This window comes from Pipistrellus hanaki, assembly GCF_964339955.1.
Source record: "Pipistrellus hanaki genome assembly, chromosome: 6".
Classification (NCBI taxonomy): domain Eukaryota; kingdom Metazoa; phylum Chordata; class Mammalia; order Chiroptera; family Vespertilionidae; genus Pipistrellus; species Pipistrellus hanaki.
Window position 1 is genome coordinate 62,441,392 of NC_140508.1, and position 27,998 is coordinate 62,469,389.

Below are 27,998 nucleotides of genomic sequence, written 5' to 3' on the forward strand. Positions count from 1 at the left end.
ACTACTGTATTTGACTTTTGTTTTGGCTTTGACTGTCCTGGTTTCCAGGGCAGTGAAAGAAATATGTTTTGATAGATCTTATCGTCTAAACTAAGAACTACACCACTTTAGCAGAATAAGGAAGTTTTCCAGGGCCTCTCTAGTTCGGTTGGCCCTTATGTAAGACACCACATATGGCAGAATGGATCGAGTTCTCAATAGCGTGCATGACCAAAAAGGCAGAGGTGTTTTCCATATTGTTCTTTCTCATACAGCTTTTCCCCTAATTTTTATTACAAAAAATTTCAACACACAGAACTTATATTCCACAGCAGTAGTCCTTGGTGCCTTAGATCTTTATGAGCATGATGCTGTGCTGCCCTCTGCAAGTGTGCAGTTGCATTGAGAGCCCATGCGTTTAATCTTAAAAATCAGTGTACATTTTGCAAGCTAATTCTTTCTTTCTTTTTTTTTAAACATATATTTTATTGATTTTTTTACAGAGAGGAAGGGAGAGAGATAGAGAGCTAGAAACGTTGATGAGAGAGAAACATCGACCAGCTGCCTCTTGCACACCCCCTACCAGGGATGTGCCCACAACCATGTACATGCCTTTGACCGGAATCGAACCTGGGACCTTTCAGTCTGCAGACCAACACTCTACTACTGAGCCAAACCGGCAAGCTAATTCTTAATATATAATACGATATATAATATGATTATGAAATAAAATCAGCACTTAGAAGGAAATGTTACATTTTATTCTGGGCCTTAGTGTCCTTAGGGTTACATGGTTCCTGGGTCGAGGAGCAGAGAAATCGATCGTTCCATTGTAGGTTGTGGAGCCACTTTGCTATTATTTTCACTTTCTATTGCAAGCCTCTTTTGCTCAAATTCAATTGTATATTAGTATACCAACTATATTTCTAGATCTTCCAAGCATTTAACATTTTGAAATATTAAATTTTAAGGATGTCTTATTGGATGGGTCAGGGGAAGGGAGGTGGCATCAAGGTAGGAAGAAAGTTATTATACATATAAAACAACTAGGCCTTCATTGCCTAAATTGTGAATTATAAATACTGAGCACATTGGTGTTCCTTTTTGCAGCCTTATACTATGGTCTTCAAAGCTGTGAGTGTGCTTCTCTTACATGCATTTTATTTCTTATAGACTGTTGTTCCTGATGCTGGAAAACATTTTGAAGACAAGAATTCAAATAATGACTTAAGCCATACTAGTTTAATAGAAAATGAAAAACTTATGTCACTGACAAGCTTGGATGACTCTTCTGGTACCGTAATGTAATTTGTGTTTTCCTAGCTCTTACGTTGCCATTCTGTGTCTTTCTGCCTCTTGGTTGCAGTCGTTCCTATGCCAGATTTTTGTTTCTTTGCTTTCTCCTTTCTTCCTATCTTCCAGCACTCTGGCTTCTTCTGTTAAATGATGGACTTCTGAAGCATTTCTATGTATCAGCCCTGATATGATTGTGCTTATCCCTGAGGTACAAAGTAGTAACCCTAGGTTCCACTTCAGTCTAAAGCAGTATGTTAAGAAATTGGGGGAACCATGAAATATTTTATATTTGGCCTCTGCTTTCTGAAAGACCTGCCAAGTAGAGAAGAGATACATAGCTAAACATCCAACTGTATTATATGTATTATGTGTACCTCAGTACAAATTGTTCAGGAATCATGGGAGGGTGACAAATTAATTCTGATTGAAGAAGCTATCTGTGAAGCTTTACTGAAAGGACACAATTTTTCCTCCTTCTTGCAAAGAAAGGCCTGTGATAGGCCTTAATGAAGACATGGGAAGAGAAGTACATTTCAGCAAGTGGGAATAACTTTAACAAAAGGCCCTGTGATGGTGGTGGTGGTGGTGATGGTGGTGGTGGTGGTGGTGGTGGTGGTGGTGGGGGATATAGCCAGTGTTTGGGGAATAGCCAGTAGTTTTGTGTGTCATATTGACAGCACTTGCAGGAATCTGAACTGGAGAGTAATCCAGAAAAGAAGGCAGGGGTCAAATTATTCATGGCTTTGAAGGTCTGGCTGATGGGCTGAGAGGGATAAGTAGAAACTAAATTCAGAACAAGTTTTGCTGCTAAAGTGTTTAGATATTTTTGGATGGTGGAATTATGGATAAGGAATTGTTGACCTGGATTTATATAGAACTTTCTTTGACTGCTAGATTCTTAGAGGTAGAATAACTAAGTCAAAGGTTATGAGTACTTTTAAGGCTCTTAATTGCAAAATTATCCTCTTGAAAAGGTAGTGATAACTTACAGTACCATTCTTGCCCCTGCTGGGCTGGTTGTTGAAACATTAAAAAACCACCGCAAAGACAAACAAAAGCACTGCCCCAGTGTCCTTTGATTGGTTTATTTGCAAATTTCTGGTTTTGGTAGAGGTTGAATATTTTTTTTAATTTTTTTAATTTTTTAATTTTTAATTTTATTGATTTTTTACAGAGAGGAAGGGAGAGAGATAGAGAGTTAGAAACATCGATGAGAGAGAGTCATCGATCAGCTGCCTCTTGCATACCCCCTACTGGGGATATGCCCGCAACCAAGGTACATGCCCTTGACCGGAATCGAACCCTGGACCTTACAGTCCCCAAGCCGATGCTCTATCCACTGAGCCAAACCGGTCCCGGCGAGGTTGAATATTTTTAATCATACCTATTAGGGTTCAATTTTGTTACATTATTTTTTCTTAACTCCTTCTTTCTCAATATCAGATATTGTTTGAGGTTTCATACTTAATTATAATAATTAATATTATTCATCTAGAATTTATTTTTACTTTTATGATGGGCTTATCCATCCTTTTTTTGATAGTTACTCATTTGCCACTCCATTTTCTGAATTATTTGCCTTTTTCCAACTGATCTTTAATGCCACATTTATTAATACAGTGGTCGGCAAACTGTGTTTCGCAAGCCACATGTGGGCGGCTCTTTGGCCCTTTTTTGTGTGCCTCTTCTGTATACCACGTGTGGGCGCACATACAGTGCGATTGAAACTTCCTGGTCCGTGCGCAGAAGTCAGTTTTCAGCTCTCAAAAGAAATTTTAATCGTTGAACTGTTGATATTTGGCTCTGTTGACTAATGAGTTTCCCGCCCACTGCCCTGACATATGGTTTATGCCAGGATTTATTTCTGTGCTATCCTATCAAAGAAAGTTAATATTTAGTTATATTGGAATCCTAATAATAATTTATAGACAAAAATGAAAAGTTTTTCTATGTCAAATATTAAAATCATCATTGATTAATATGACTTATGAACCTTTTTGGTTAAATTATAGTTCATTCACTACTTTAAAGCCTATTCTATTTTTTCTCCATTTACTAATAGATGATGATATTGATGATGAAGAATTTTATGATGATCATTTGGAGGCTTATTTTGAGCAACTGGCAATTCCAGGAATGTTATATGAAGACCTAGAAGGACAGGAACTTCCAGAAAAAGCTTTTAGGTTACCTATAGGTGATCTCATTCAGGTATGTTCCAATTATTATCTTTTTTAGGAATTCAACATTAGAAAATTATCACTGGTCTTATTGGATACTAACATAAAACTTAAGCTTTTGGTTTTCTTGGCACTCTATTTTTCCTCAATATAAACTGATGAGAAACACTTTTCCTGCATCCTCTTTCCATTACACAGAAAATTGAAAGAATAGTACAGTACAGTCAACTTGTAAATACCTCCCATTCAAAGCAACCAATTGTTAATAACTTGCCATCTTTGCATTTCCTTTATTCCTCCATAACATGTTATTTCTGAATCATTTAAAAGTAAGTTGCAGATATGACATTTCACCCTAATACTTCAGCATTTATCTCTATAATTTCAAATCTGTTATCTAAATTATTCAATATAATAATCTAAATTAATGTACAGTCCATACTCAGATTTACCTAGTTGTCTCCAAAATGTCCTTTATTTTTATTATTTTTGATCCAGTTTTAATCAAGGATTACACTTACATTTTGGCTGTCATTTTTCTTTATTCTTTCAGTCTGGAGTATGGTAGATCTTTTATGTCGATAAACTATTTTGTAAAATTTAGACTTGTTTTGTAAAATGACCAAATTTCCCCCCTTCTAATTATGTTAAACATTTGGCAAGAATTCAGGTTAAACATTTTTCTCATGAACAGATTAAGTTTAAACGTGGGTGATGTGTACATCTTTATGCATCACTCAGGGACATATGAATCTGTTTGTCCTATTAGTGATGCTGTGTCTGATTACCTAGGTTAATGTGTCAGCCAGATAGCTCCTACCCATTTGTTATCACAAAGTCCTCTGGGGTGAACTTCAAGGTCATGTGAACATTCTGATTCCTGAACAGCCTTTTATGAACTGGATTTAATATCATTGCTGAGACCTCTCAGAAACAAATTTTACATTTTACAACTACCTTGTCATCCTTCTATGAAGAAGACATTGTCTGCTCCCCATATTTTATTCCTCAAAATGTTTGTTTTTAATTTTAAAAATTCATAAAACTAAGATACTCTTTCAACAGGCAAATGGAAACGGTAGTTTAAACGGTAAATTTCAGTCAGAAAATAACAGCTCTCTGATTTCCCATGGCTCACACTCTTCAGGAAATTCTGAAACAACCCACAGAGAGTCTGAACAAGGTCATGTTTGTCTCCCTGGGATCAGTAAGTATTGATATGATTCCTTTGTTTTTAAATTCTGTTTGACTTTGAATTTTTGCAAAAAAATCTCATTTCTTTGGTATGATTTAATATGTATTAACTCTTGTATCCCCCCAAATATTGAAAGTCTGAAACTTTTCAAAAGAGCCTTTAAAAAAATAATTTAAAAGAGGAAGTTTATTTAGAAAGTTACGGAGGTGGTAGAGGTGAGCCAGCTGGGCTGCTGAGGCTCAGGAAACAGGATATAGAGGCAGGAGGAGAGCTCTTGGAGCTTAGGAGAGATACGGCATAGATAACGGGGCTGGAAAGAAGAGAAAGGGCGGGCATGAGGGGTCATGCTCGGAAGAGCTTTCAATAAAGCCTGAGTACACTGGAATTATTGGGGATGCTGTAGGTTGTAGATTACAGGTGATTGTGCTCCATTCAGATGCTAGAGAATTAGAAATGAATTCTCTGTATGGTAGCAGTTTGGCACATTTACTGTTGCCTCATACAGTTGGTTATTTCCTCTCTCAAGCAAATTGCTATATTTTTATTTGAAAGCTTTAGTATTAGGTTTACATAAAGTAATTTGAACAGCAAAAAGAGTTATTACATTAGAATACTGAAACTTTGACATTGCTTCATTATTTTTCTTATGTTTTAGGTAATTCTATAGATAATGGAAATAGTAGAAGGCATGTAGATGATGTGTTACCATTTTCCTCTAATTCTTTGAGAATTGAAAAAGAGAAAGAAGGGGAAGAAAGTTCTAAGAGTATTGTTCTACATTGTGACAGAGTAAGTTTATTTGCATTTTCTTTAAATGTTCTGTGAAAACAGTCTTTTTATGATAGTATCAATATTTTTATTAATTTATTTAAAAATTTTTATTTTTCAGTTATGGTTGATATACAATATTACATTAGTTTCAGGTATACAACCCATTGCTTACACATTTATATAACTTATGAGTGATCACCCCTGTAAATCTAGTACCCATCTGGCACCACATATACTTATTACAATATTATTAGCTATATTTCCTATGTTCCTGGTCGGCAAACTGCGGCTTGCAAACCAAATGTGATCAGTGCCCCTAGCATCCTAAGTGTCAACTGTTCTATCATTACCTCCTCTTGAAACCCCTAAGAAACGTGTGGAGTGTTTTTATTTTTTTCTTTCTTACATTTCCTAATTTTTAAGTTTTTTTTTGAGAGTTAAACTTTCAAAGTGTAAACAAAGACCTACTTTGTGTTTAAGCTTAAAAACTGTCAGAGAGGCCAAAACCGATTTGGCTCGGTGGATAGAGCGTCAGCCTGTGGAATGAAAGGTCCTGGGTTCGATTCCGGTCAAGGGCACGTATCTTGGTTGCGGGCACATCCCCAGTCGGGGGGGTGTCGGAGGCAGCTGATCGATGTTTTTCTCTCATCGATGTTTCTAACTCTCTATCCTTCTCCCTTCCTCTCTGTAACAAATCAATAAAAATATATTAAAAAAAACTGTCAGAGAAACTGCATTTCTCTTTTTTGTTATTTATTTTTTCAACAAATCCTGTGTCTTGGGCTGACTTTTTTTTTTTTTTTTCTTTTTAAATATATTTTATTGATTTTGTACAGAGAGGAAGGGAGAGAGATACAGAGTTAGAAACATCATTGAGAGAGAGTCATCGATCAGCTGCCTCTTGCACACCCCCTACTGGGGATATGCCCGCAACCAAGGTACATGCCTTTGACCAGAATTGAACCCGGGACCCTTCAGTCCCCGAGCCGACGCTCTATCCATTGAGCCAAACCAGTTTCGGCTTGGGCTGAATTTTAAAAGATTACAGAAAACCCCATTCCAGAAGCAGTCATCTACAAATGGTTGAGCACCCATTTTCCCACCAATGGCTTCTTTGGTTTGAGGAGAGTGAGTGGCTATCTAAAGCCCCATACTGCTACCCTGTCATTCTGCCTGGGTGGTGTTCTGTCTTGGAGGTGTTTGGTCATCCCATAGGTGGTAGCTTCACCCAATTGGCTCCTCAACTAAGCGCCTAAAGGGTTCAAGTGCATTTCATTGGAGGGAGCACGGTGATTTCAGGGGAGGGTGGGCTACTTTCTATATTCAAGATTGTTTTCAGTCAGTTTATTGAGAAGAGAGTTCGTTCCCCACATTCTGGTTCTTTTTAATCTGTGCTAATGTTATATATGAAAAATAGTTATATAGTTTAAAAATATATATATATATTTTAAAAATATATATTTTATTGATTTTTTACAGAGGAAGAGAGAGGGATAGAGAGCTAGAAACATCGATGGGAGAGAAACATCGATCAGCCGCCTCCTGCACACCCCCTACTGGGGATGTGCCCGCAACCAAGGTACATGACCTTGACCAGAATCAAACCGGGGACCCTTCAGTCCGCAGGCTAACGCTCTGTATATACACTGAGCCAAACTGGTTTCAGCATAGTTTTAAAATATATTTTTATTGATTTCAGAGAGGAAAGTTAGAGGCAGAAACACCAATGATGAGAGAGAATCATTGATTGGCTGCCTCTTGCTTGGCTTTGAAGCATTGACTTAATTTGCTCTGTCTGATGCAATTGTCATTAGACTCAGGAATATAGTAGTATTTGCTGTTTTACTTCTATTAAAACATATTAATATCTTATTTTTATGAGGTTGGTCACACTAATGGGTTTACCATCCTGTAGAAACTTTTAATGGTAATGATAGAAATTAAATTGACATTTCTAATGATAGAAATTAAATTGACATTTCTAACATTCTGTAAATGTAATGAATATATTGGACCCACTTTTGGTACCTGGATCTGTTGTTGTGTGTTTGGGATGACCACATTATGAATTTAGGCTTTTGTCAATTGCTTAACATTGGGTTTTACATAATCTAGAAGAATATAGTGAATACTGTAGAGTCTGTTCTGTTATATACTTAATAAACATTTATGTCAACTACCCAATTTTTGCCCATAAAATTTTGGATTGAATTAGGAAGAACAAAACTTACTGTTGCTCTTTTATTGCTTTTTAAAGGAAAGCACAAGGGAACAAGTTTTGGTGAAGACTATCAGGACTGCTAATGCAAAATTTAACCCTGTTTATTTTCATGATACAAATGTCAATAGAGTAAGGTGACCAGATTTTAACATTGGTAAAGCGGGGATGAGGGGAGGGTGTTCTTGATTAAAAATTTGGTCTATATGGAGCTGTTCCCTAGCTTGTTGTGCATTCTTTCCAAAAATAGGGACTTTTTAAAAAATGCCTCAGGACACGGGACAAATTGTTAAAAATCGGGACTGTTCCGCCAAATGTGGGATGTCTGGTCACCTTACAATAGAGGTGATTTTGACCTGATAAGTCTTCTAAAACTGGAGGCAGGGTCTCATCAAAATAAGCAATTAGCATCAGATTCAAACACTGAGATTCCTAAAGTATCCATTCAAAAAAATATGAACATAGCATCGTTGAAGCCCATTAATAACAATAGCATTAATTCTGATATTCTCCAGTCACCAACTAGCGAAAGACGATCATGTGAATCTTACGAGTCCATTGAAAAGGAGGAAGACCGTAAGTGGATTTTTTTCTTTTATAAAGAATATATAAAATATTTTGTGCATATTTTGAATAGAATATATTTATAAGTGGAACTTGCCTAATCTTTCACACTAAAATATTTATGTTTTATGAATTTAAAAAATGGTATCTTTAAAATGAAGATGGAGCCTCACAGTGAAGAAGGGCAGCATGTTCAGGCTTCAGGGGCAAAGAGAGCAGTGCTGAAAGGTGTCCACAGCCACACAGAAAGATGGAGATCCTGCCCGGCTGGCGTGGCAACCCAGATATACCCGGAAGAGTCCCCCCCAGGAGAAACAAGCTTGACCACTGTGCCATCATCAAGCTCCCCTGACCACTGTGCCATCGTCAAGTTCCCCTGACTACTGTGCCATCATCAAGTTCCCCTGACTACTGTGCCATCATCAAGCTCCCCTGACTACCAAGTCAGCCAAGATGAAGATAGAAAACAAGACTCTTATGTTCATTTTGGATGTCAAGGCCAACAAGCACCAGATAAACATGCTGTGAAGAAGTTTTGTTACATTGATGTAGCCACAGTCAACACCCTGATCAGGCCTGATGGAGAGTATATGGCATATACATGTCCGAGTGGCTTCCTACTATGCATGTTGCCAAGAATATTGGGGTAATCTAAGCTGTGTCCCAGCTGTGAGTTTGGGGCTTGAGAATCTGTTCATGTGCCAATCAGCACTGCTTCCCTCCCCCCTCCTCTGCCCTGTGCCCATGGCCACTAGCACAGTGTGACTGGGCCTGAAAGCTGGGCTGCTGCATTCTAGGGCCATGCAGGGACTATAACTGAGGCACTGCTGGGCAGCCAGGAAAAAGCTGACAACTCTCCCTGGAAGGGCAACACCAAAGACTGAAGTCAATCATAAAGAAAACTGACTTAGACTCAGACGGCTTTCTCACCAAAAGTGAACTCAGTTCACGGATTCAGTTGTCTTTAAAACATGATGCTGTGCAAGAAGCAAAACGATAGTTTGTTGACAATGATAAAAACAGTGATGTCAGGGAGTCAGGGGATGAGTGCAACATTCAGATGTATGGTTGTGTGATTGACTTTGATGAGAGCACAGCTCTGGCTGTTGCAGAAGAGGAGTCTTTTAGGCAGCTTCATTTAAAGGACAAGAAAGGATTATAAAAAGTTAACCAGGACGGTTTGAATCTTGAAGAATTTATTGCTTTTGAGCATCCTGGAGAAGTTGATTATCTGATGGAATTTGTCATTCAAGAAGCTTTAGAAGAACAGATGGTGATGGATTTGTTAGTTTGGAAGAATTTTTAAAAATTTAATTGATTTTAGAGTTGGGGGCAGAGAGAGAGAGAGAGAGAGAGAGAGAGAGAGAGAGAGAGAGAGAGAAACATGGGTTTGTTTCATTATTTATGCATTCATTGGTTGATTCTTGTATGTACTCTGATCAAGATCAAACCTGCAACCTTGGCCTATCTGGATAGCACTCTCACCAAATGAGGTACCCTGTCAGGGCTGGAATAATTTTTTGGTAACTATAGGCAGGATTCAGTAAATGAAGATGCAGAGTGGATCCTGTTGAGAAAGATAATAGTAGATTCCTAAATGCTTATGACAAGATACCAATAGCAGGCTTGATCCTCAGGATCTGTTATCTTTGATAGTACCCAATAATCGGGGCATTGGTCAGGAAGAAACTCTCCATCTCATTGATGAAATGGATGTGCATAGTGACAGAAAACTCTCTGAAGCAGAGATTCTGGAGAACCAGGACTTGTTTCTTGCTAGTGAAGCCATAGAGTACTGCTGACAGCTTCTTTCTATCATGATGAGATTTAATCCCTGGATATATCTCAGAGTACTGGCTCCTTTTATAAATTGTTACCAGTGTTACTTTTGTGATAAAATATTGATGAGGTTATTTTCCACTCTGAAATCTTACCAAATTGTATCTTAATGATAATCTTGGTCTTTTAGGAAAACAAAACCCTTATACTTATTAAAAAACCTATTGAATAAAACAATATTATATCATCTGACATGTCTTTCCTAGTCTATATGTTTAGTATTATATTGTGGAATATTTTGAGTTCTGTTTCTATACTTTAAAAAACTGGGAGATTTTAGAAAAGAAATATCTGAACAATATAAAAGGAGTATGTAACTGAACTATCAGTTTTTGTTTATAAGTAGCATTAAAGAGGTCATTGTTTTTAGGTTTTGATTTTGCTTTAAAACCTTTAAAGGAACCTATAAAAAGGATTTACACCTCACATATAAGTTGATAAATTCTGCTTAATTTTAATATGGTTTCTATAAAGCGTTTTATTGTGTGAAATAGAACTTTATATTTTTGTATATGTGTATATATATTTAATGTGTAATCATAACTTTATTGTAGGTGGAATTTGACATCGTCTAGAACTTTTTTTTTTTTAATGATTAAAAATGAAATGTCCTTTCTTTAAATAAATATATAAAAATAAAGTGAATCCCACTAGCTAATTCTAAATATAAATTTTTTTACTGTAAGTAAATAAGTAGCATAAAATGGTATCTTATTCACAGATCTGGTAAAAGAATACCTTTCTAAGTCTTTTTTTCCTTTTCCCCCAATTCTCTATTAGATACTTTTACTGTAATTAAGTCTGGCTTATCAGAGAGATACTTTTCTGTGGGGGAAATGAATTTTCCTTTTTCTATCTAGTTTTTGGCAAATTTTAGGACTGTTGATAACTAAGATAAGACAACTAAATAACATTATTTAAGAATATTATATAATTTTATTTGTTTTATGTATCATTGGATATTTTTGGAATTTTATTTTTTAGAAGCTGATCTACCACAGAATGTGGTTTATCAAAATGAAGATGGTAGATGGGTCACTGACCTTGCATATTATACATCTTTTAATGAAGAACAAGATCTAAATATGCCTCCAATGGATGAAATGAATGAAGAATTCAGAACTGGTTGTAAGTGAATATCACTAACCACAGTATCATACCATTTTCATTGTTTATGATGGTTGGTCACATCGGATCCTTTTTGGAATATATATTACTTAGCTCTTCACTTGTTATTATTGGAACAAAGTCTTGAAAAAGTGCTAATCATTGCAGAGTGAGCTGAGCCTTTTTCTTAAAGACAGTGAATTAGACCAGCAGTCTCTTACTTCAATTTAGAACCTTTACAGTATTGCAAAATTAGGAGGCTTTACTTTCTTTTTAAAGTCTATCTTGAACAAAAGTACTATACATACTGATAAATGAGCAGTTACGAAAGTTAATCCATTTGTAGTAAAAGCTAAGAAGTGTGGTAGAAATGATGGAAGAAAAGTGATGAAGGAGGTAAGTAAAATCTCAAAGGATGAACATATTAGGAACATAAATTAGGTTTGTTGATTAGCAGAACCTCTGACAGTGAAAGGAAAACTGGAGGTCTGCAGAATACATGGCATTTTGTCTTAGTCTCTGGAGATGTTGCTATGCTGCTGAGGCTCTGGTCTCTGAACACCTCTAAATTGGGGATGAGAAATTTTTTATTTCTTTAGTATTTCATTTTCCTAACTAGTTAAGTTTTATTTATATGCTAGTATCTAATTGGCATTAATATAATATTATATATCTATTTTTTAAGCTGAGGCATTGGAATTGATTGCACAAGATGAAGAAGAATTTAATAAAGAGCACCAATTTATGCAGGTTTGTATTTTATTGGCATTAACCAAAGTTTAAATTTTTTCCTGTATTAATTAATTAGTTAATTAATTTTTAGAATTTATTATTTTTTTATTAAGGTATTATATGTGTACATATGTTACTATTGCCCCCCATATATGCCCTCCCTCCCCAGAGTTTTCCGTCCATCCTGCAAAATTTTTATTTCTATCTGAATAGATATATGGTTAGTATAGAATTTTATCTTGCTTTCCTTATATTTAGACAATTTCTGCTTTTTTCTTCACACTCAAAATTATTGATTGAAAAAATAACTGGCATACTGAAATAATATTTAATTTGCTTAAAATCAACTTAATAGTCTTCAAAGATATTTCTAGTTTTTAATCATAGTTTAAAATGAGGTAATGCTATTTGTTTTTATTGAAAATATGCTCCTTTCTAAAGATTTATATTAATGAAAGTTGGTGTTTGATTAAGCTACATATCAAAACAGTATATATTGTATTATAATTCAAAGTATGTAAAATGAAGGTCTCTTCTTTCGGATTTCATTACCTGTATTAGCTCCTTAAGCTTGAATTTGTCCACATTTTTAAAAATTTTAAATTTTCTTAACTTTTTTTTTTTTTTTTTTTTAATATGAGAAAAACAGAAAAAAGGCTTGCTGGGGAAATAAAGTGAAATAATAACTTTCTTCCTAGGAAGAAAATATAGATGCCCAGGATACTTCAGTTGGACTAGGAGACACGTCGTGGAGAATTTCAATTAATTACAATTTGTTGAGGAAATCACTTAGCACATCAGATCTGAACAAAGACGATGCCAATTACTTACGCCTGTCTTTGGGAGAGTTCTTCGCTCAGAGATCGGAAGCCCTTGGCTGCCTCGGTGGTGGCTGTAGTGTGAGAAGAGTAAGTGTGATATGTGCGGGAACTGGTTCAACGGACCAGCTGTTATATTTTGAATGTTATAATGCTTATCGAGAGCATAGTAGTATCTGTAAAGCAGAGACAGAATAGGAACATGTTAAAATAGTGGATAAAAGTTTAGATTTATTACTTGGTCAGACTTTGACCCAGTCCTATCTCTGCCTTTTAACTAGTTCTATGACTTGGAACAATTTATTTAACTTCTCTATGCCTTAATTTTCCAATTTCTAAAATGGAATGCCATCTTACAGGGTTTTGGAAGAATTAAATGTCATGTAAAGTATTTAGCACCAAACCTAACATGTGGTAATATTATTATCTGTTAGTTACTATGGTTATATCATTGGTTGGTGGGAAGAACTTAAAGATTCATTTTTTAACCTGTTGTCTAAAAACATATTTTGAAATATAGGAATGTTTCAATTTAATAAGATGTAAAAACTTAAAAATGCAAACAATAATGGAAGGTCCTGTGAAGAATGAGTAAGGACAAGATCATGCTTTAGCTGTGGTAGTCAGGGTGACATCTGGGACCTAAATGATGAGAGAGGAGGAGGCAGTCATCAAAAGATCTGGAGGGAGGTTCTTCCTAGGAAATGGAGAGTATTTGTATCAGGGGTGTGGAACCTTTTTTTCTGCCAAGGGCCATTTGGACACTTTATAACATTCACAGGCCCTACAAAATTACCAACTTAAAAACTAGTCTGTTAGCCTGGCCGGTTTGGTGCAGTGAATAGAGTGTTGGCCTGCAGACTGAAGGATCCCAGGTTCGATTCCAGTCAAGGGCACATGCCCAGGTTGTAGTCCCAATCCCTAGTAGGGAATGTGCAGGAGGCAGCCTATCAATGATTCTCATCATTGATGTTTCTATCTCTCTCCCTCTTCCTTCTCTGAAATCAATAAAATATATATTTTTAAAAATAAGCCTACTTTATTTGGTCAAACATGTAATTAACTCACCCCTAATCCCTTGTCAGGGCCAAACTAAATGATTTTGCAGGCCTTATATGGCCCTTGGGCCAGTGCTCTCCTGATTTATATGACCATTTATGTGATTTATAGGAGGTAGAGTGGCATATTGGAAGAACAGAAATATGCTAATGGAGCTAATGTGAATTTACAGAACTTAAATTTGGAAACTGAACTGTGGGGTGGGAGAGTATGATAGGTTAAGTGGAAGAAGACGACAAGGGCCAGATTATGAAGGGTCCTTGCAGGATTTGGATTCATCTCAAATTTACTGGGAAGAAATTCTTGGAGCCAGGGAGCAACTTTGTTGTGGTGTCTGGGCCCATCACTTAAGTGTGACAGTATGCCACCATATGTGTTAGGAGCCTGGGTGGAAGAGTCAGTCAACTGCAGAGGAAGAGCAGAAACAGGCAGAAAGGTACATAGGAAGAGATTTGATGAAGGCTGAGTGCTAGAATGATATTACAGAAAAGGAAAATTCAGGGACTCAAGATTTCCTTCAGAGATAAGAGTCAAAGGGCTTGTTAATAAATTCTCTACAGGGAGTTGGCATTATTGGACAGTGTTTTTTTATTTTTTAAAATATATTTTATTGATTTTTCACAGGAGGAAGGGAGAGGGAGAGAGAGTTAGAAACATCAATGAGAAAGAAACATCAATCAGCTGCCTCCTGAACACACCCTACTGGGGATGTGCCTGCAACCAAGATACATGTCCCTGACCAGAATTGAACCTGGGACCTTTGAGTCTGCAGGCCAACGCTCTATCCACTGAGCCAAACCGGTCAGGGCCAATGTTTATTTTTTAAATTTATTTTTCACCTTCACCTGAGGATATATTTTTTAGTTGACTTTAGAGAAAGGGGGAGAGAGAGATAGACATTGATAAGTTGCCTACCGTATGTGTCCTAACTGGGAATTGAACCTGTGTCCTTTGGGTGTATGGGGTCAATGTTCCAGCCAACTGAGCCATACTGGCCAGGGTGGACAGAGTGTTTATTAAAACTGGATTTCACTAAGAATATAATTTAAAATAATAGCTATGGTGTTAGATCTCACAGTTGATTTACAGAACTTACATTTGAAACTGAACTATGGATCCTGTCTTCAGTGAATTAAAAAATGAGAATTAATACTTCAGTGAGGCAGATTTTTTCCGCCAGGATCGATTGGAATCTTTTACATTAGGAGTGAAGTTAAAGAGTAATTGAATTCCTTATAAACAGATGAATTTTAAAGCACTGGATCATGAAAAATGGATCTGTCATTTGGAATTTATATTTTGGTATTAATTGTGAAATGTTACTTGCATGCAAGTTGCTGGGTCAAGGGAAGAAATTTCCAAGTGAAGATCAACTAAAAATTGAGTGTATTTAATGAATTCACATTTTAGATCTATCATGTGAAAGTTCTGTGAGGAAAGAAAAGTTATGTTCTTGCCTTTTAGCAAGCACCTTGAATATATTAAATAATAAAGCTTTCTGAACCTTTCATCCAACTCAGTAGGAAGAAATCTACTCTTCATAAAGATTTTTGTATAAAATTATATACTTTAAGTTCCAGGAAAGCAGGAATTCTTTTTTCTTTCTTTCTCACTGATGTTTATTAACAGTGTCTGACACACAGTAGATATTAAAAAATTACTGAAGGAAAAAACAAAGTGTCACCTCTGGGTTATTTAACTTGGATTTCTTAGTGAGGGCAAGTTACTTGACCATATTAGTTCTGATGATTAAAGATAGCTGGCAATAAGGAAATAAAAGGTTTTATGTAGACATACTTTTAAAGTTCATCTCTAGTCATTTAAGTTTAAATAGAAAGAAAAAATATTTGTTGAAATCATTTAGCTAGGTTACCAATATTAAGATAAAATAGTATAGAATTTCTCAAAGCAGTTGAAAATGAAGGAAATAATCCACATGTTTATTTTGTAGCCATCATTTGGTTATTTTATTAGATCACCAGAAGAGAGAGAACCTGTTGCTTTAATAAGAAAATCTGATTTATCACAAAGTGATTTGGACAAAGAAATGGCTCATCTTAATCATGATTCGTCTTCAGGTAATAGATTAAAAGGAAGAATTTTTAGTAACTCTTTTTTTAACCTGTAAATTAAGTGATTGTGTGATTATGTTCTTAATGAGTGAAAATGTATGAATTACATTTTTTTCAATATTAGTTACTCATTTGATTTTTATATAGTCCACATTGCCTTTTAAATCTAAATTGGAAACAAGTCATCCAAAATCCGCCTAAATACTTTTGTAAAAGTCAAAGTAAATTAAATATAATTTGTTCAAATGGTTTAGTTAACTTTGTCCTATTAGACAACTGAGTTAATGAATTATAACTTATATTTACTATTTAGGTAGACTTTTAATTAAAGAGGCATTTTGAGATTGAGACTGTGATAGTATATATATATATAAATATTTAAATAAATATTTAAAATAAAACTATTTTGGTTAACATCTAATGAGCAAACAGCTGTTTTTTGCGAGTATAATGTCTGCTGTTGCATGTCATATACAATTGTATAAGCCACATGTGTCAAACACAAGGCCCGCGGGCCAAATCCAGCCCGCCAGGCCTTGCAATGTGGCCCGCACCGCGCTGTCATCACTGCACTCCGCTGTCAGTTTATGACATTGTCAGTTTATGACTGTTCAGTAAACCATTCGGCCCACGATTTAGGCTGGATTTTAGATTTTGGCCCCTTCTCTGATTGAGTTCGACACCCCTAGTATAAGGTATGCCCCAGTCCTTAGAGAGCCTGTTTTACAATAAGGGGAGTTAATAAAGAGGATTAGTTGAGTTTCCACTATTGTAAAGAAATAATAATTTTTTAATTCAACTTGTGTATTTGTGAAATATTTAAATCTGAAAAATATTAAATGAATTTATAAGAAGGGAAATTAAAATCACAATTTTGTTTGCAGAATTTAGCTAAATTAACAATGGTATGGTCTTTGTCTTAGTGACTATACCTTTATTCAGTTTTTGTGAGATTGACTGATATTTGGGTAAAAGGATTTTTTCTTGGCAATTATGTTAGTGACCCTTATCCCCCAGATTGTTTCTGTGAGATAGTGAATAGATGTAAATTGAATATTGTATATTTCCTACAGGAGATTTAAATGAACACTCCAATGCACAACTAAGTGAAGGATCAGTTACACTTCAGGCGGAAGAACTGGACAGTATTTCACAAGTGGATGAAAACGATGTGACATTAACTGCCAATAAAGGCAAAACAGAGGTATCATAAGCATTTCATGAAGGAAAGCTAAAACCATGTCAGTTCTCGTCTAAGATCAAGTTAAGGTCACATGTGGCCCTGGTCCATGTAGCTCAATCTATTGAACGTCCTTTCATGCCATAACGGGTTGCTGGTTCGATTCCAGATCAGGGCACATGCCCAGGTTGCAGGTTCAGTCTCCAGTCAGGGTGTGTACAAGAGGCAGCTTATCGAGGTTTCTCTCTCTCTCTTCCTCTCTCTGTAAAAATCAATAAAAACATTTAAAAAATAAGTTCAGATGTGAAAAATACCGAGTATAACATAGTTGCCTTTTTAAAAAAATTCAATGTTATGTGTCTTTTAAATATTTTACCACCATTTAAAAAACAATTTACTGATTGATTTTAGAGAAGAGAGAGAAACATCTATTTGTTATTCCACTTATTTATGCATTTATTGATTTTCTTGTATGTACCCTGACTGGGGATCAAACCTGCAACCTTGGTGTATGCTCTAACCAACTGAGCTACCCAGCCAGGGCGCTAGTTTTGTTTTTAACTTGTAAGGAGATTGAATCTTGTCAAATGTGTTTTTTTTTGTGTTTTTGTTTTGTTTGTTTGTTTTGTATCAAGGAGGAGCATGCGCTTTCTCCCATGGTAATGTGTGAATTACATTAATTGGTTTTTGAATATTAAATTTCCTGGATTGAAGACCAGACTTAGAAGCATATCCCTTTCAGCACCATGGCCAGAGCAAAAGGTTTGTTTGCAATGGTGAAAGACAAGGTTGGACTGAACTATATTGTTGAATTTACTGCTAGCTCTGGGTCATTTAACAATTCAAGAAACATTTTATTACATAATCTAAAAGTGAGTGGTGAGTCTGTGAGTGCTGATGAGAAGGCAACTGAAGAATATTTGGAAACCCTAGATAAGCAGATTGTGGAGGAAAATTACTTTCCAGAGCAAATATTTAGTATGAATGAAACCTTTCTAATCTGAAAGCAGATACCTGAAAGGACTTTGATCCATAAAGAGGCCAAGTCATTGTCAGGTTTTAGGGCTTATAAGGACAGGACAATAGTCTTGCTCTGGGTCAGTGTTGCTGGCTACAAATTGAAGCCCTTTGTGATCTGGCACAGTGAGAACCCCAGAGCCTTCAAGTATATCAGTAAGCACACCCTGGCAGTGCACTAGGAGCAATAAGAAGTCATGGATGATCCATCTCCTCTTCCAAGATGCCCTCCTGAATTGTGATACCAGTGAAATGGAGAAGTACAGTTTGGAGAATAACATAACTTTTCAAGATTTTGCTTATTGTGGATAATCCACTCAGACAACCTTTTACTGGTGTTCTTCATCCCAAAACCAAAGTGGTGTTTCTCTGTCCAAACACTACCTCTTTGATCCAACCAATGGATCAAGGAGTTACAGCGGCTTTTAAGGCCTACTACTGGAGGAGGACCTTTGCTGAGGCTCTTGCTGCAACTGAGGAAGACCCTGGGTAGATATGATGCAATTATGGAAGTATTAGAACATCCAGACCTTGCTTGGGCTTGGTGTGACATCACCAAGGTGTGTGTGAATGGCATTTGGAAAAAGAGAAGAAGTTCATTTATGACTTCGAAGAATTTTCTCAAGGCCGAGGAGGTTGCAAAAACCAATGAGTCTAAGGTTGAGATGACAAACAACTTTAACATGGGTGTGGATGAGGATGACATGGAGAAGCTCCTAGAGTTGGTTCCTGAGGAATTGACTAATGAGTTGTTGGAACTGGAACAGGAATGTATAGCTGAGGAAGAGGCAAGAGAAAAGGAGACTGCAGAAGAAAAAGAAGAAACCCTAAGAAAATTCACAGTGAAGGGTTTAATAGAAACTTTCACAGACTTCAGTAAGCTCCTTATAAAGTTTGAAAATATGGACCCCACCACCAAAAGGTTTTCATTAATAGAGAGAAATGATTATAGTGCATTATCTGCTTAAAAGCAGATCTGTGATGGAAAGAAGAAACAAACCAAGCAAACCACCATGGTCATATTTCTGAAAAGTGACACTTCAAAAGTCTTGGGCGTGTCCAGCCCTTCTCACCCAGTCCCAATCAACCGGACCTCAGCAGCAAGCTAACCTACCGGTTGGAGTGTCTACCCCCTGTTGGTCAGTGTGCGTCATAGTGACTGGTCAAATGGTTGAACGAATGGTCAGACACTTAGCATATTAAGCTTTTATTATATATAGGATAGAAAGCAGGGGAGAGAAAGAGAGAGGAAGAGAGAGGGAAGGAGGGAGGGAGAGGGAGAGAAACATCAGTTGGTTGCCTTTCGAACGCTCCGATTGGGGATCAAACCTGCAACTTGGGTCTATGCTCTGACTGGTAATTGAACCCTCAGCCTTTTGGTGATAGGGACAGAATTCCAACCAAGCCATCTGGCCAGGGCATGGAACAACTTTTAGCAATTTGAATACGTGATTTTACATCTTTTCATTTTAAATGTTTGCTTTCAGAATTATTGTTAACGTCTCTAAAGGTAATGTATCTTATCTCTGACTGCTTTAAATTTTTTTCTTTGTTTTTTTGTGTGTCTGTTTTACTATGATGTGCTTAGGTATCTTTTGTTTTATCCTGCTCAGAGCCTTCTTAATTCTTGTTTGTTGACTTTCACAAGTTGTAGAAAATTCTCTGCCAATGTCTCATTAAATAGAACTTTATTCCATTTAGAGAGTTCAGTTACAACTTTGTTGGACTTTTACAGAGTATACTTTTTTTTTTTTTTTTTACAATTTTTCTGTTCTTTTTTGTAGTTTCCATTAACTTTTTCTTTCACAGTTCATTCTGGATATTTTCTTCAGAATTCTCTTCCAAGTCTCATTTTTTTTCCAGTTGTGTCCAGTTAATTTTTGTCGATCCATTGGGTTCTTAATTTGTTACTGTATTTCTCAGTTACAAGATTTACATTTAGTTATTTCTTTATAATTCCTAGCCCTCTGCTAGAGTCTCAATGTTGTCTTTTAATTATGTTTTAGAGTTTATGTTAGATTTTATGTTTTAGATTTTAGATTCAGATGTGTTTTCCATTTTGATGACTAGTTTCTGGATTCCCCCACAGGTCTGTTTCTCTTGTACTTGGGCCACATTATCTTGAAACTTCATGTGTCATTGATTGAGAAGTGGACTTTTACAGGAAAAGTTGTTGAAATAATTGGAGGTCATGGGGGATTATATCTTCCAGACAGGATTTATGTTTGCTTCTGAAAGGGAGCAAAGAACTCTAGCAATCTCAGATTACTTTAATTTGGTTTCTGAGATTGAGGTCATTAGAACTGAGCCTCAGTCTGAAGGACGGCCAGTCTAATTTTGGTTTACCTTAACTCCTAGGGTTAGTTCTTTGTGGTCTCTTCCTAAAGCATGATGCTTATCAGGGTTACTGCCTGCCATAATAGGCAAATACTGAACTTGAGGTTTTACACTTTTACTCCCATAAGAACAGCTTTGCTGTCTGCTTCTTAAAATTTAATTAGCTGCCTCTTGAAACAGCAGATTCCCTAGGGAAAGAATCTCCATTAATGGACTCACCTGTTTGGGATTCTTTCTTTTGAATTTTGGCCTCATAGTTTTTAATTTAATTTATTTTTTTTAAAAAGCTTTCCAATGCAATTTAAGGGAAGTCTTTGAATATGCTCTCCAGTTCTAATTGCTCTCAGCAAGAATTGTTTTGTACTACTTAGTTTGTTATTACTGGAGGCAGAAGTTCTTAACTTGCATTTTTGAATGTTGAATGTGTTTGTTTCTATTTATTGGTTCCTTTTTAGTTTTTTATCCATGATTCCTATTTATGTCTTGCCTATAAATCCTTTTATAAAAAATTGAATTTATTGAGGTGACACTGGTTAACAAAATTATACAGGTTTCAGATGCACAATTTGACACATCATTTGTACACTGTATTGTGGGTTCACCACCCCAAGTCAATCTCTGTCCATCACCATTTTTCTCCCTATACCCTCCATCTCCTGCTCTGCTTGCAATCACCACATTGTTGTCCATATCCACGAGTCTTTCTCTTATTTTCTTTGTTACTCTATTTCTCCAGCCTTCCATCTAGCCCTCCACCCCCTGATGTCAGCCTGTTCTCTATGAGTCTGTCTCTGTTTTGCTTGTTAGTTCATTTTGCTCATTAGATCCTCATATGAGTGAAATCACATGGCACTTGTCTTTCTCTGTATCGCCTGTAAGTAGTTCTAACAATTGAATGAAATTACTAGGAACTATACTTGGCAGTTACAATGGCTTCTCAATCTTATTTTCTTAAATTTTTGATTTTAAATTATTTTTCTGATTCCATTTTAGCATCTTTTACTCCTGAAGATTTTTTTTTGTCAATTGATAATATGATTAGATAAGTAATTCAGTATTTAACAATTGAAGTTGATAGCAGCTGTCTTATTTATTTATTTATTTTTTTTAGATATTTCACTGCTATACCCTTAAGTTATTATCTAGCATAAGTCTTATCTAGCTGCTCTTAAGTCTTATCTAGCATCTCTATTTATAGAAGCCTAAGCGACTGTTATGACTGATCAACTGGTCGCTATGATGCGCACTGACCCCGAGGGGGCAGACACTCAATGCAGGAGCTGTCCCCTGGTAGTCTGTGCTCCCACAGCCAACCTTCAGTGGCCTGGCCAACCTCCCATGGTCCCTCCCCCCTGCTGGTTGGCCCCAATCGGCCCTGATCAGGATTGGGCGAGACAGCCCTGATTGGCCCCCATCACTGGCCATGCCGAGGGACCCCATCCATGTATGAATTCATGTACCAGGCCTTTAGTTTATAAATAAAGATTAATATGTACCTGTTATTGACTGAGGTAAATTTATCTGGTGTAAAATTTCTCATTTCTAGGACACTTTCTTCATAAATAGCAAACCCCAAAGATGTAAAGGCGACCTACCTGATGGTGATGATTCTGTACTTAGGATAAGCACCATTGCTTCAGCTATTGCAGATGCATCAGTGAGTACTGATCCGTCCCAACTTGCTGCCATGATCAAGGCACTTTCAAATAAAACCAGAAAGAAGACTTTTCAGGAAGATGGTGAACAACGGAATGTTTCCATTGTGTCTCATTTAATATCTAATGATTTAGAAAAAAGTAATGGATCCAGTGCATTTGATATGGAGAAATACCTTAGAAAAACGGAAGTTAGTAGATGTGAAGGTGGACTGGGAAACTTTTCAAGAACTGGCGTGTCTGACATTTGGGATTTATCTTTGCCAAAAAAACGCACTACACAAGACATCCATACAGTGGACTTAGATGCTACTAGTATAAGTATAAGGGAATCAGAAGAAAATACACCAGCTGTTTATTATGGTGAAAACAGAGAGAGTGAAAACCAGGAATCATTAAGAACAACAGACTCTTCAAATTCAGTTATTACAACTATAAGAAAGAGTGAGAGTGCAATAGTTGAAGTGAAGACATATTCCACTGATGACAAATTACTAGATACTGGTAATAGTGAAAAAGCTACCTCAATATCCATCCCAACATCTAATAGTTATTCATTAGTAAAGAGTCCCTTTTGGCTGTCAGAAGAGCGTGAAGAAATGAAAACTAATGGAGGAAATCAGAGGCAAAATGAATATGTTAGTGAAACAAGTAGCAGTGAAAAGCATGTGACTTTTGGAACACATTTCTTAATCTCACCTAACAATGTTGGTAAGTATCAGAGTAATTAATCACATTTCACAAAATTATACAGAATAAGTTTGTTTCTGTTCTCATTAGAAACTATACCTTTCTGGTAGATTTGATAAATGCTTCTCCTGAGCATGGTGGACATAGTTCAGAAGATGATCAGGATAGCTTCAGACCTTCCACCACTCCACTGAGTCATTCTTCTCCTAGTGAAGCTTCTGGAACAAGTTTATCAGGGTAGGTGCTTACCTTTTTTTTCAATAATAAAAATACATGCTCGATATAAGAAAAAAGCATATAAAAGAAAATTAATGGTAACCATTGTAAATATTTTGTGAATTTCATTCAAGCCATTTTTTGTGCAAATTGCTATGTTCTTGTTCTTTCCACTTACAATAATCCCCTGTATTTAAAAGAAAATTAGTTATGTTACAGATCGTGTAATGAAAATGTCATGGTTTACATGCTCCTGGTGGATAGTCACTACATTATTTCTGCCATTTTAGTGATATTGAGATGAACAAATTTGCTCATAAATTTTTTTCTGTGATTTCACTGATTTCCTTAGGATAGATATCTAGAAATGAAATTACCAGGTTGGGAGTAAGCCCTCAGCCTGGCCTGCGCCCTCTCGCAGTCTGGGATCCCTCCGGGGGGATCAGGCCTAAGCTGGTAGTCCGACATCTCTCTCACAGTCTGGAGCTTTCGCAGTCCTGGACCCCTCGCTCCTGACTGCACACATGCAAGGGAGAAGTTCCCGCCACCACTGCTGCACTCACCAGCTGTGAGCCTGGCTTCTGGCTGAGCGTCTGCCCCCTGGTGGTCAGTGTGCATCATAGTGACCGGTCATTCTGCTAGTTCAGAAGATGATTGGTCGATTTGCATTTTAGGGTTTTATTATATAGGATTTGTATTTTTAACAGTTGTAAGATGGGTAAATACTTTTTCAAGAGTTGGAATAAGAAATTTACTTCACAGATTTTAGAACAAGTTTAACAGGGTAGGTATAAACTAACTTAACCAAGTTATAGGAACTTTCTGCCATTTTTGAAAAGGTATAAGTTAACATTAAAAAATTATGGACACCTATAGATAAATGTATGTATGTATGTATGTATATATAATTTTGACAGTGTAAATTTATTGCTTTATCAAATATATATATATATATATTTATAGATAGACAAAATTAGATTTACAGCTATAGTAAAATAAATAATGCAGTCATTAACCCATAATATAAGAATAAACTTTTGTGTACTCACAACTGTAAACTCACCCCGGTATATTGCAGAAGCTGAAGATTAGTAGGGATTGGCTTTTGCTAGTGTAGATAATGTTAAATAAGGGACTGGACAACTCCAATCACGAGGTGTTTTCTCTTTCAGGCTTGCTTCAGAATCATTTGGCTCAGCAGCTCATCATCAGAAGCCCCTCTGTGAGAGTGAGTTGTCTCTATTGATGTGTCCAGAGGCTAGTATGAGTAGGCTCACTTATGTGTCTGAACAAGAGAGCACCTGTCCCACCATGGCCTCAGATCATGGCCTTGAGGACTGCAAGGTGGGTAGCACTTTTATTATCTCTTTAATAAGACTTCTGGCTCTAAAGTGTTACTGAAGTAGGGTTCAGACTGAAGTTCCTGCCTGTATAGTTTCTGTTGCCATTTTTATCTTTAAAATGGGGGTCGGCAGGGGTACAAGGAAGGAAGAGGGGAGGGAGAAAGAGAGGAGAATCAAACAATTTCTCAAGTTGGGTGGGCACTAGAGGTACAAATATTTTAGTAACTTCCCTTAAACACTCAGTCTGGTGGAAGATACATACAAACAAGACACACTCTGTAGTGAAATGCACTGTGGTGGACCTATGCTTTCGGTATTCAGGAGATAACAAAAAATATGAGTAGGGTGTTGATAGGAGGGATAATAATGTACTAGTATTGAAGCCATCTTTTTCAGGACTACGTGGACTTAGGCATGGAAGAAGCAGACAGACAAATGGGGGAAGACATGTTATTGTAAATACAGACTGCATTTGAGGGACTTCAAGAAGTTTGGAATGGCTCTAGTGAATCATGTACTTGGGGCAAAGAGGAGAGGCCAAACCAAGAAGCACCTTAGATGTAAAATTTGTGGGTTTGAAGGTTCTTAAGCAGAACATTGACATGATCTATGTTGATGTTTTTAAAGCTCATGGCAGTATCAGTGGAGGAGTCATTGAGAGGGCAAGATAAGGAACATTTCACTGAAAGCTGTCTTTTAAAAAATTTTATTATTTTTTTAAATTTAAGTTCTTTATTTTTTAAAGTATTACATATGTCCCCCCCCCCCCCCCCCATTGACCTCTCCCCAGCCGCTCCCACTCCCAGCACATGCCCTCACCCCCCTACTATCTGTGATCATTGGTTATGCTTATATGCATGCATACAAGTCCTTTGGTTGATCTCTTAACCCCCACCCCTGCCTTCCCTCTGAGGTTTGATGGTCTGTTCCATACTTCTATGTCTCTGGATCTATTTTTGTTCATCAGTTTATGTTGTTCATGAAAGTTGTCTTTTAGATGATGCTTTTAGATGTTGGGTCTCTATGTTCTTAGCATAGTGGTTAAGAGCTGAATTATATAGTTAGATGGCTTTTCTGCTACTTTCATATGGATACAATCTCCCCAAGCTGTTTCTTCATCTGTAAGGAGGGACAGTGATGTGAGGATAGGGCTTGGCAGCAAGAACGAACCACTGAATACATACAGACTCTTATTATTTTTATTTATTGATAGATTAAGTGATGGACGGATGGATGGATGACTGGCAAATAATCTGTTTAGCAGTGTCTTTATTTCTAAAGCTTTGATCCAGAAGAAATTTTCAGACCAAGTACCAAAAATAAACAATGAGGTTAAGTGCATCTTAAGTTGTGTGTAACAGTTGCAGATGTTACCCTTAAGGTGATGCATTATAAAGAACTGAATATATTAACATTGACTAGGGCTATTACTTTATATTTAAGAAAACAGAACCACATAACTTAGATATTTGAAAAGACTTTGGTGCTCATAAAAATTAGCATTTTCAAATATGTCAGCAGTATTTATCTATATATAAAAGCATAATATGCAAATTGACTGGACAGCAGAACAACCAGTGAGCTATGACACGCACTGACAACCAGGGGACAGATGCTCAACGCAGGAGCTGCCCCCAGCCCGCAGGCCCGATGGCCTGCTCGGTGCCTACTGGCCAACCTTTTGGTCCTTCATCCCAGCCAGAGGGTGCGGTCGCCTGATGGGGAATGAGGAACCGGAGGTGGGTGGCGACGGAAATGGGCAGCACTGGGGCCCCAATCGCCCCACCATTTGCCCCCCCACACTGAGGGGTGACAGGCGGCAGCAGGGGGCAGGGCTGGCTGCCAGGGAAGATCAATCCTGATTGCAGGCCAGGCCTAGGGACCCTACCCACGCATGAATTTTGTGTGCCGGGCCTCTAGTAGACAAATAATGTGGGTGGGAGAGAGAGTCTTTGAACTGGCTTTGTGTTGATTCTTAACTTCATGTTGATGTCATTTGAAAGCTTGCTCACTGCCCTCTTTACCCCATTCCTTTGTTAACTAATTTACTTAGATTTTTATTGTAAATTTTAGAAGGAAAATATTCCTTAAATTTTACAAAATTAGTTGTCTCTTGTTCATTATGTAATTTTTTCAGATATAGAAATGGTGTACACCTCCTTTTTAATCTCCTCATAATTATTTCTATAAAATAATGCAAAAAAATTTTAAATTTAATCCTGCATTTCATAGCTGCAAAACTACTTTTTTTTGTGTGTAAGTCAACTTTTTTTTTTTTTCAGCGTTAACATTGTTTAGGTCTCTTTATTATGTTATTTGAATTTGTAATAATCTATGAATTATTCCAAAAATTTTTTTGTCACCCAGAGTGATATCACCAGTGAGTTGAGCACCACAATTATTCGATCCAGTCCAATTCCACCAGAGGAACAGGCTGTGGAAAAGTTGAGAGAAAAAGATTCATTTCAAGGTAGAGGAAAAGAAACATTATCACATATTATCCAGAAAAAGTCAGATACAGAAAAAATGACTGAAACTACTTCTCTGAGTAGCAAACCTGAAGATATAAAAACTAACTTTAAATTTAGTAAAGATCTTTCCTCCAAAAGTGAAGATCTATCGGAAACCACTACCACCAGTTTGACTACAAACTCCAGCGAATCGGACCAGATCAGCCTGGCTCACCTGAGCAAGTCAGGTCCCAGGCACCCGATTGTGTCAGCAGTGCCACGCCTCCCTGTGACACTCCAGGCATCTGTGAACGAAAATGAGAGAGTAACTTCAGAAGATACGTCAACCACCAACAGTGCCCCGGTTCCTCATCAGATGGCCTCTGGAAGCCAGTGTGCCTCAGTTCCCAGCTCTGTGACTTATGGCTCTGCTTTCGACGTGCAGAGCATTCCCACCTCGGTTCCTGCGCTGTTGACTCGGCATTCTTTGGCCACAGCTCCCTTTGCCCAGCAGTACTTGGGGACACTACCTGCAGCTGGAAATGTGGCGCTGCCGCCGTGCTATCCAGGCAGCACCGCCGTCTCCGGGTTCTCAGGAAGCTGCCCTTACCCTGCTGTCGTCACAGGCGAGCATGTTCAGAACTCTGTGGCCGTGGACCTTTGTCTAGGACAAAATATCAGCTCTGGATTGATGGGTGCTTCTTCCCTTTATAACCCATATCCCAATACCACACATCAGAATCTTCTAACTACAGCAAAATCCTTTCCTGTGCAGTCTGTTGGTGCAAATTATGGAATTGAACCATGGGATTCGGGAATGATGCCAGGATTTGGTGAGATGCTTTTGCTGTTATCGCCTGTTGCTTGCTATTACTTAACACTGAGTTTTCTCAAATGACACCATAGAAACTAGTTTTGTTTCAAGGAGATAATGATGGGCCGGAGTTTCTCATAAGTTTTTTTCCTTTGTCCTGAATTTGGAATACAAACTACGTATTTCTGGGCAAGGGTCCTTGAGGTGACCTTAGAAAAATATGAAAACTTAGGTAGATGAAACTCCTAATACCTTTGTCTTCCTGTCTGTTGTGTTCTGCACTTGTGTTCTGTTAGTCTTTCAGCTAGGAAATGTCCAGTGTTTAGCGTCACCTTCCTGAAGGAGTGAGTCTCCTTCTAGCTTTCAAGTCTTGGTAGTGAGAGGGGGCACCCTCCCACTTCTGAACTGCCCTGATCCTCTTGTTGATGGTCAGTCTGCTAAGCAGAGCTGGGTGCCGTGCTTTTTC

The 27,998-nt window shown here is 37.2% G+C and overlaps 1 protein-coding gene and 1 pseudogene across 8 annotated transcripts in view; both read left to right on the forward strand.

Moving 5' to 3' along the window:
* The window catches only part of CEP192 (centrosomal protein 192), an 86,030-nt gene that overhangs the window by 15,028 nt on the left and 43,004 nt on the right, over positions 1-27,998 (forward strand). For 4 of the 7 annotated variants that reach the window (XM_084887303.1, XM_084887306.1, XM_084887304.1 and 1 more), the window contains exons 7-20: positions 1,153-1,273; positions 3,338-3,486; positions 4,521-4,662; positions 5,306-5,439; positions 8,155-8,215; positions 11,027-11,170; positions 11,835-11,899; positions 12,580-12,789; positions 15,710-15,836; positions 16,904-17,034; positions 21,911-22,730; positions 22,820-22,946; positions 24,098-24,269; positions 26,636-27,551. In XM_084887303.1, the coding sequence (XP_084743429.1) occupies positions 1,153-1,273; positions 3,338-3,486; positions 4,521-4,662; positions 5,306-5,439; positions 8,155-8,215; positions 11,027-11,170; positions 11,835-11,899; positions 12,580-12,789; positions 15,710-15,836; positions 16,904-17,034; positions 21,911-22,730; positions 22,820-22,946; positions 24,098-24,269; positions 26,636-27,551 (3,319 nt within the window). Of the gene's footprint in view, positions 1-1,152; positions 1,284-3,337; positions 3,487-4,520; positions 4,663-5,305; positions 5,440-6,908; positions 7,001-8,154; positions 8,216-11,026; positions 11,171-11,834; positions 11,900-12,579; positions 12,790-15,709; positions 15,837-16,903; positions 17,035-21,910; positions 22,731-22,819; positions 22,947-24,097; positions 24,270-26,635; positions 27,552-27,998 lie in introns of those variants that run through there. The other 3 variants (XM_084887307.1, XM_084887308.1, XM_084887309.1) reach the window with 3 other exon arrangements.
* LOC311624732 (reticulocalbin-2-like) lies at positions 9,054-10,035 on the forward strand (annotated as a pseudogene). The gene is made up of 2 exons: positions 9,054-9,491; positions 9,709-10,035. The product of its transcript is annotated as a reticulocalbin-2-like (transcript).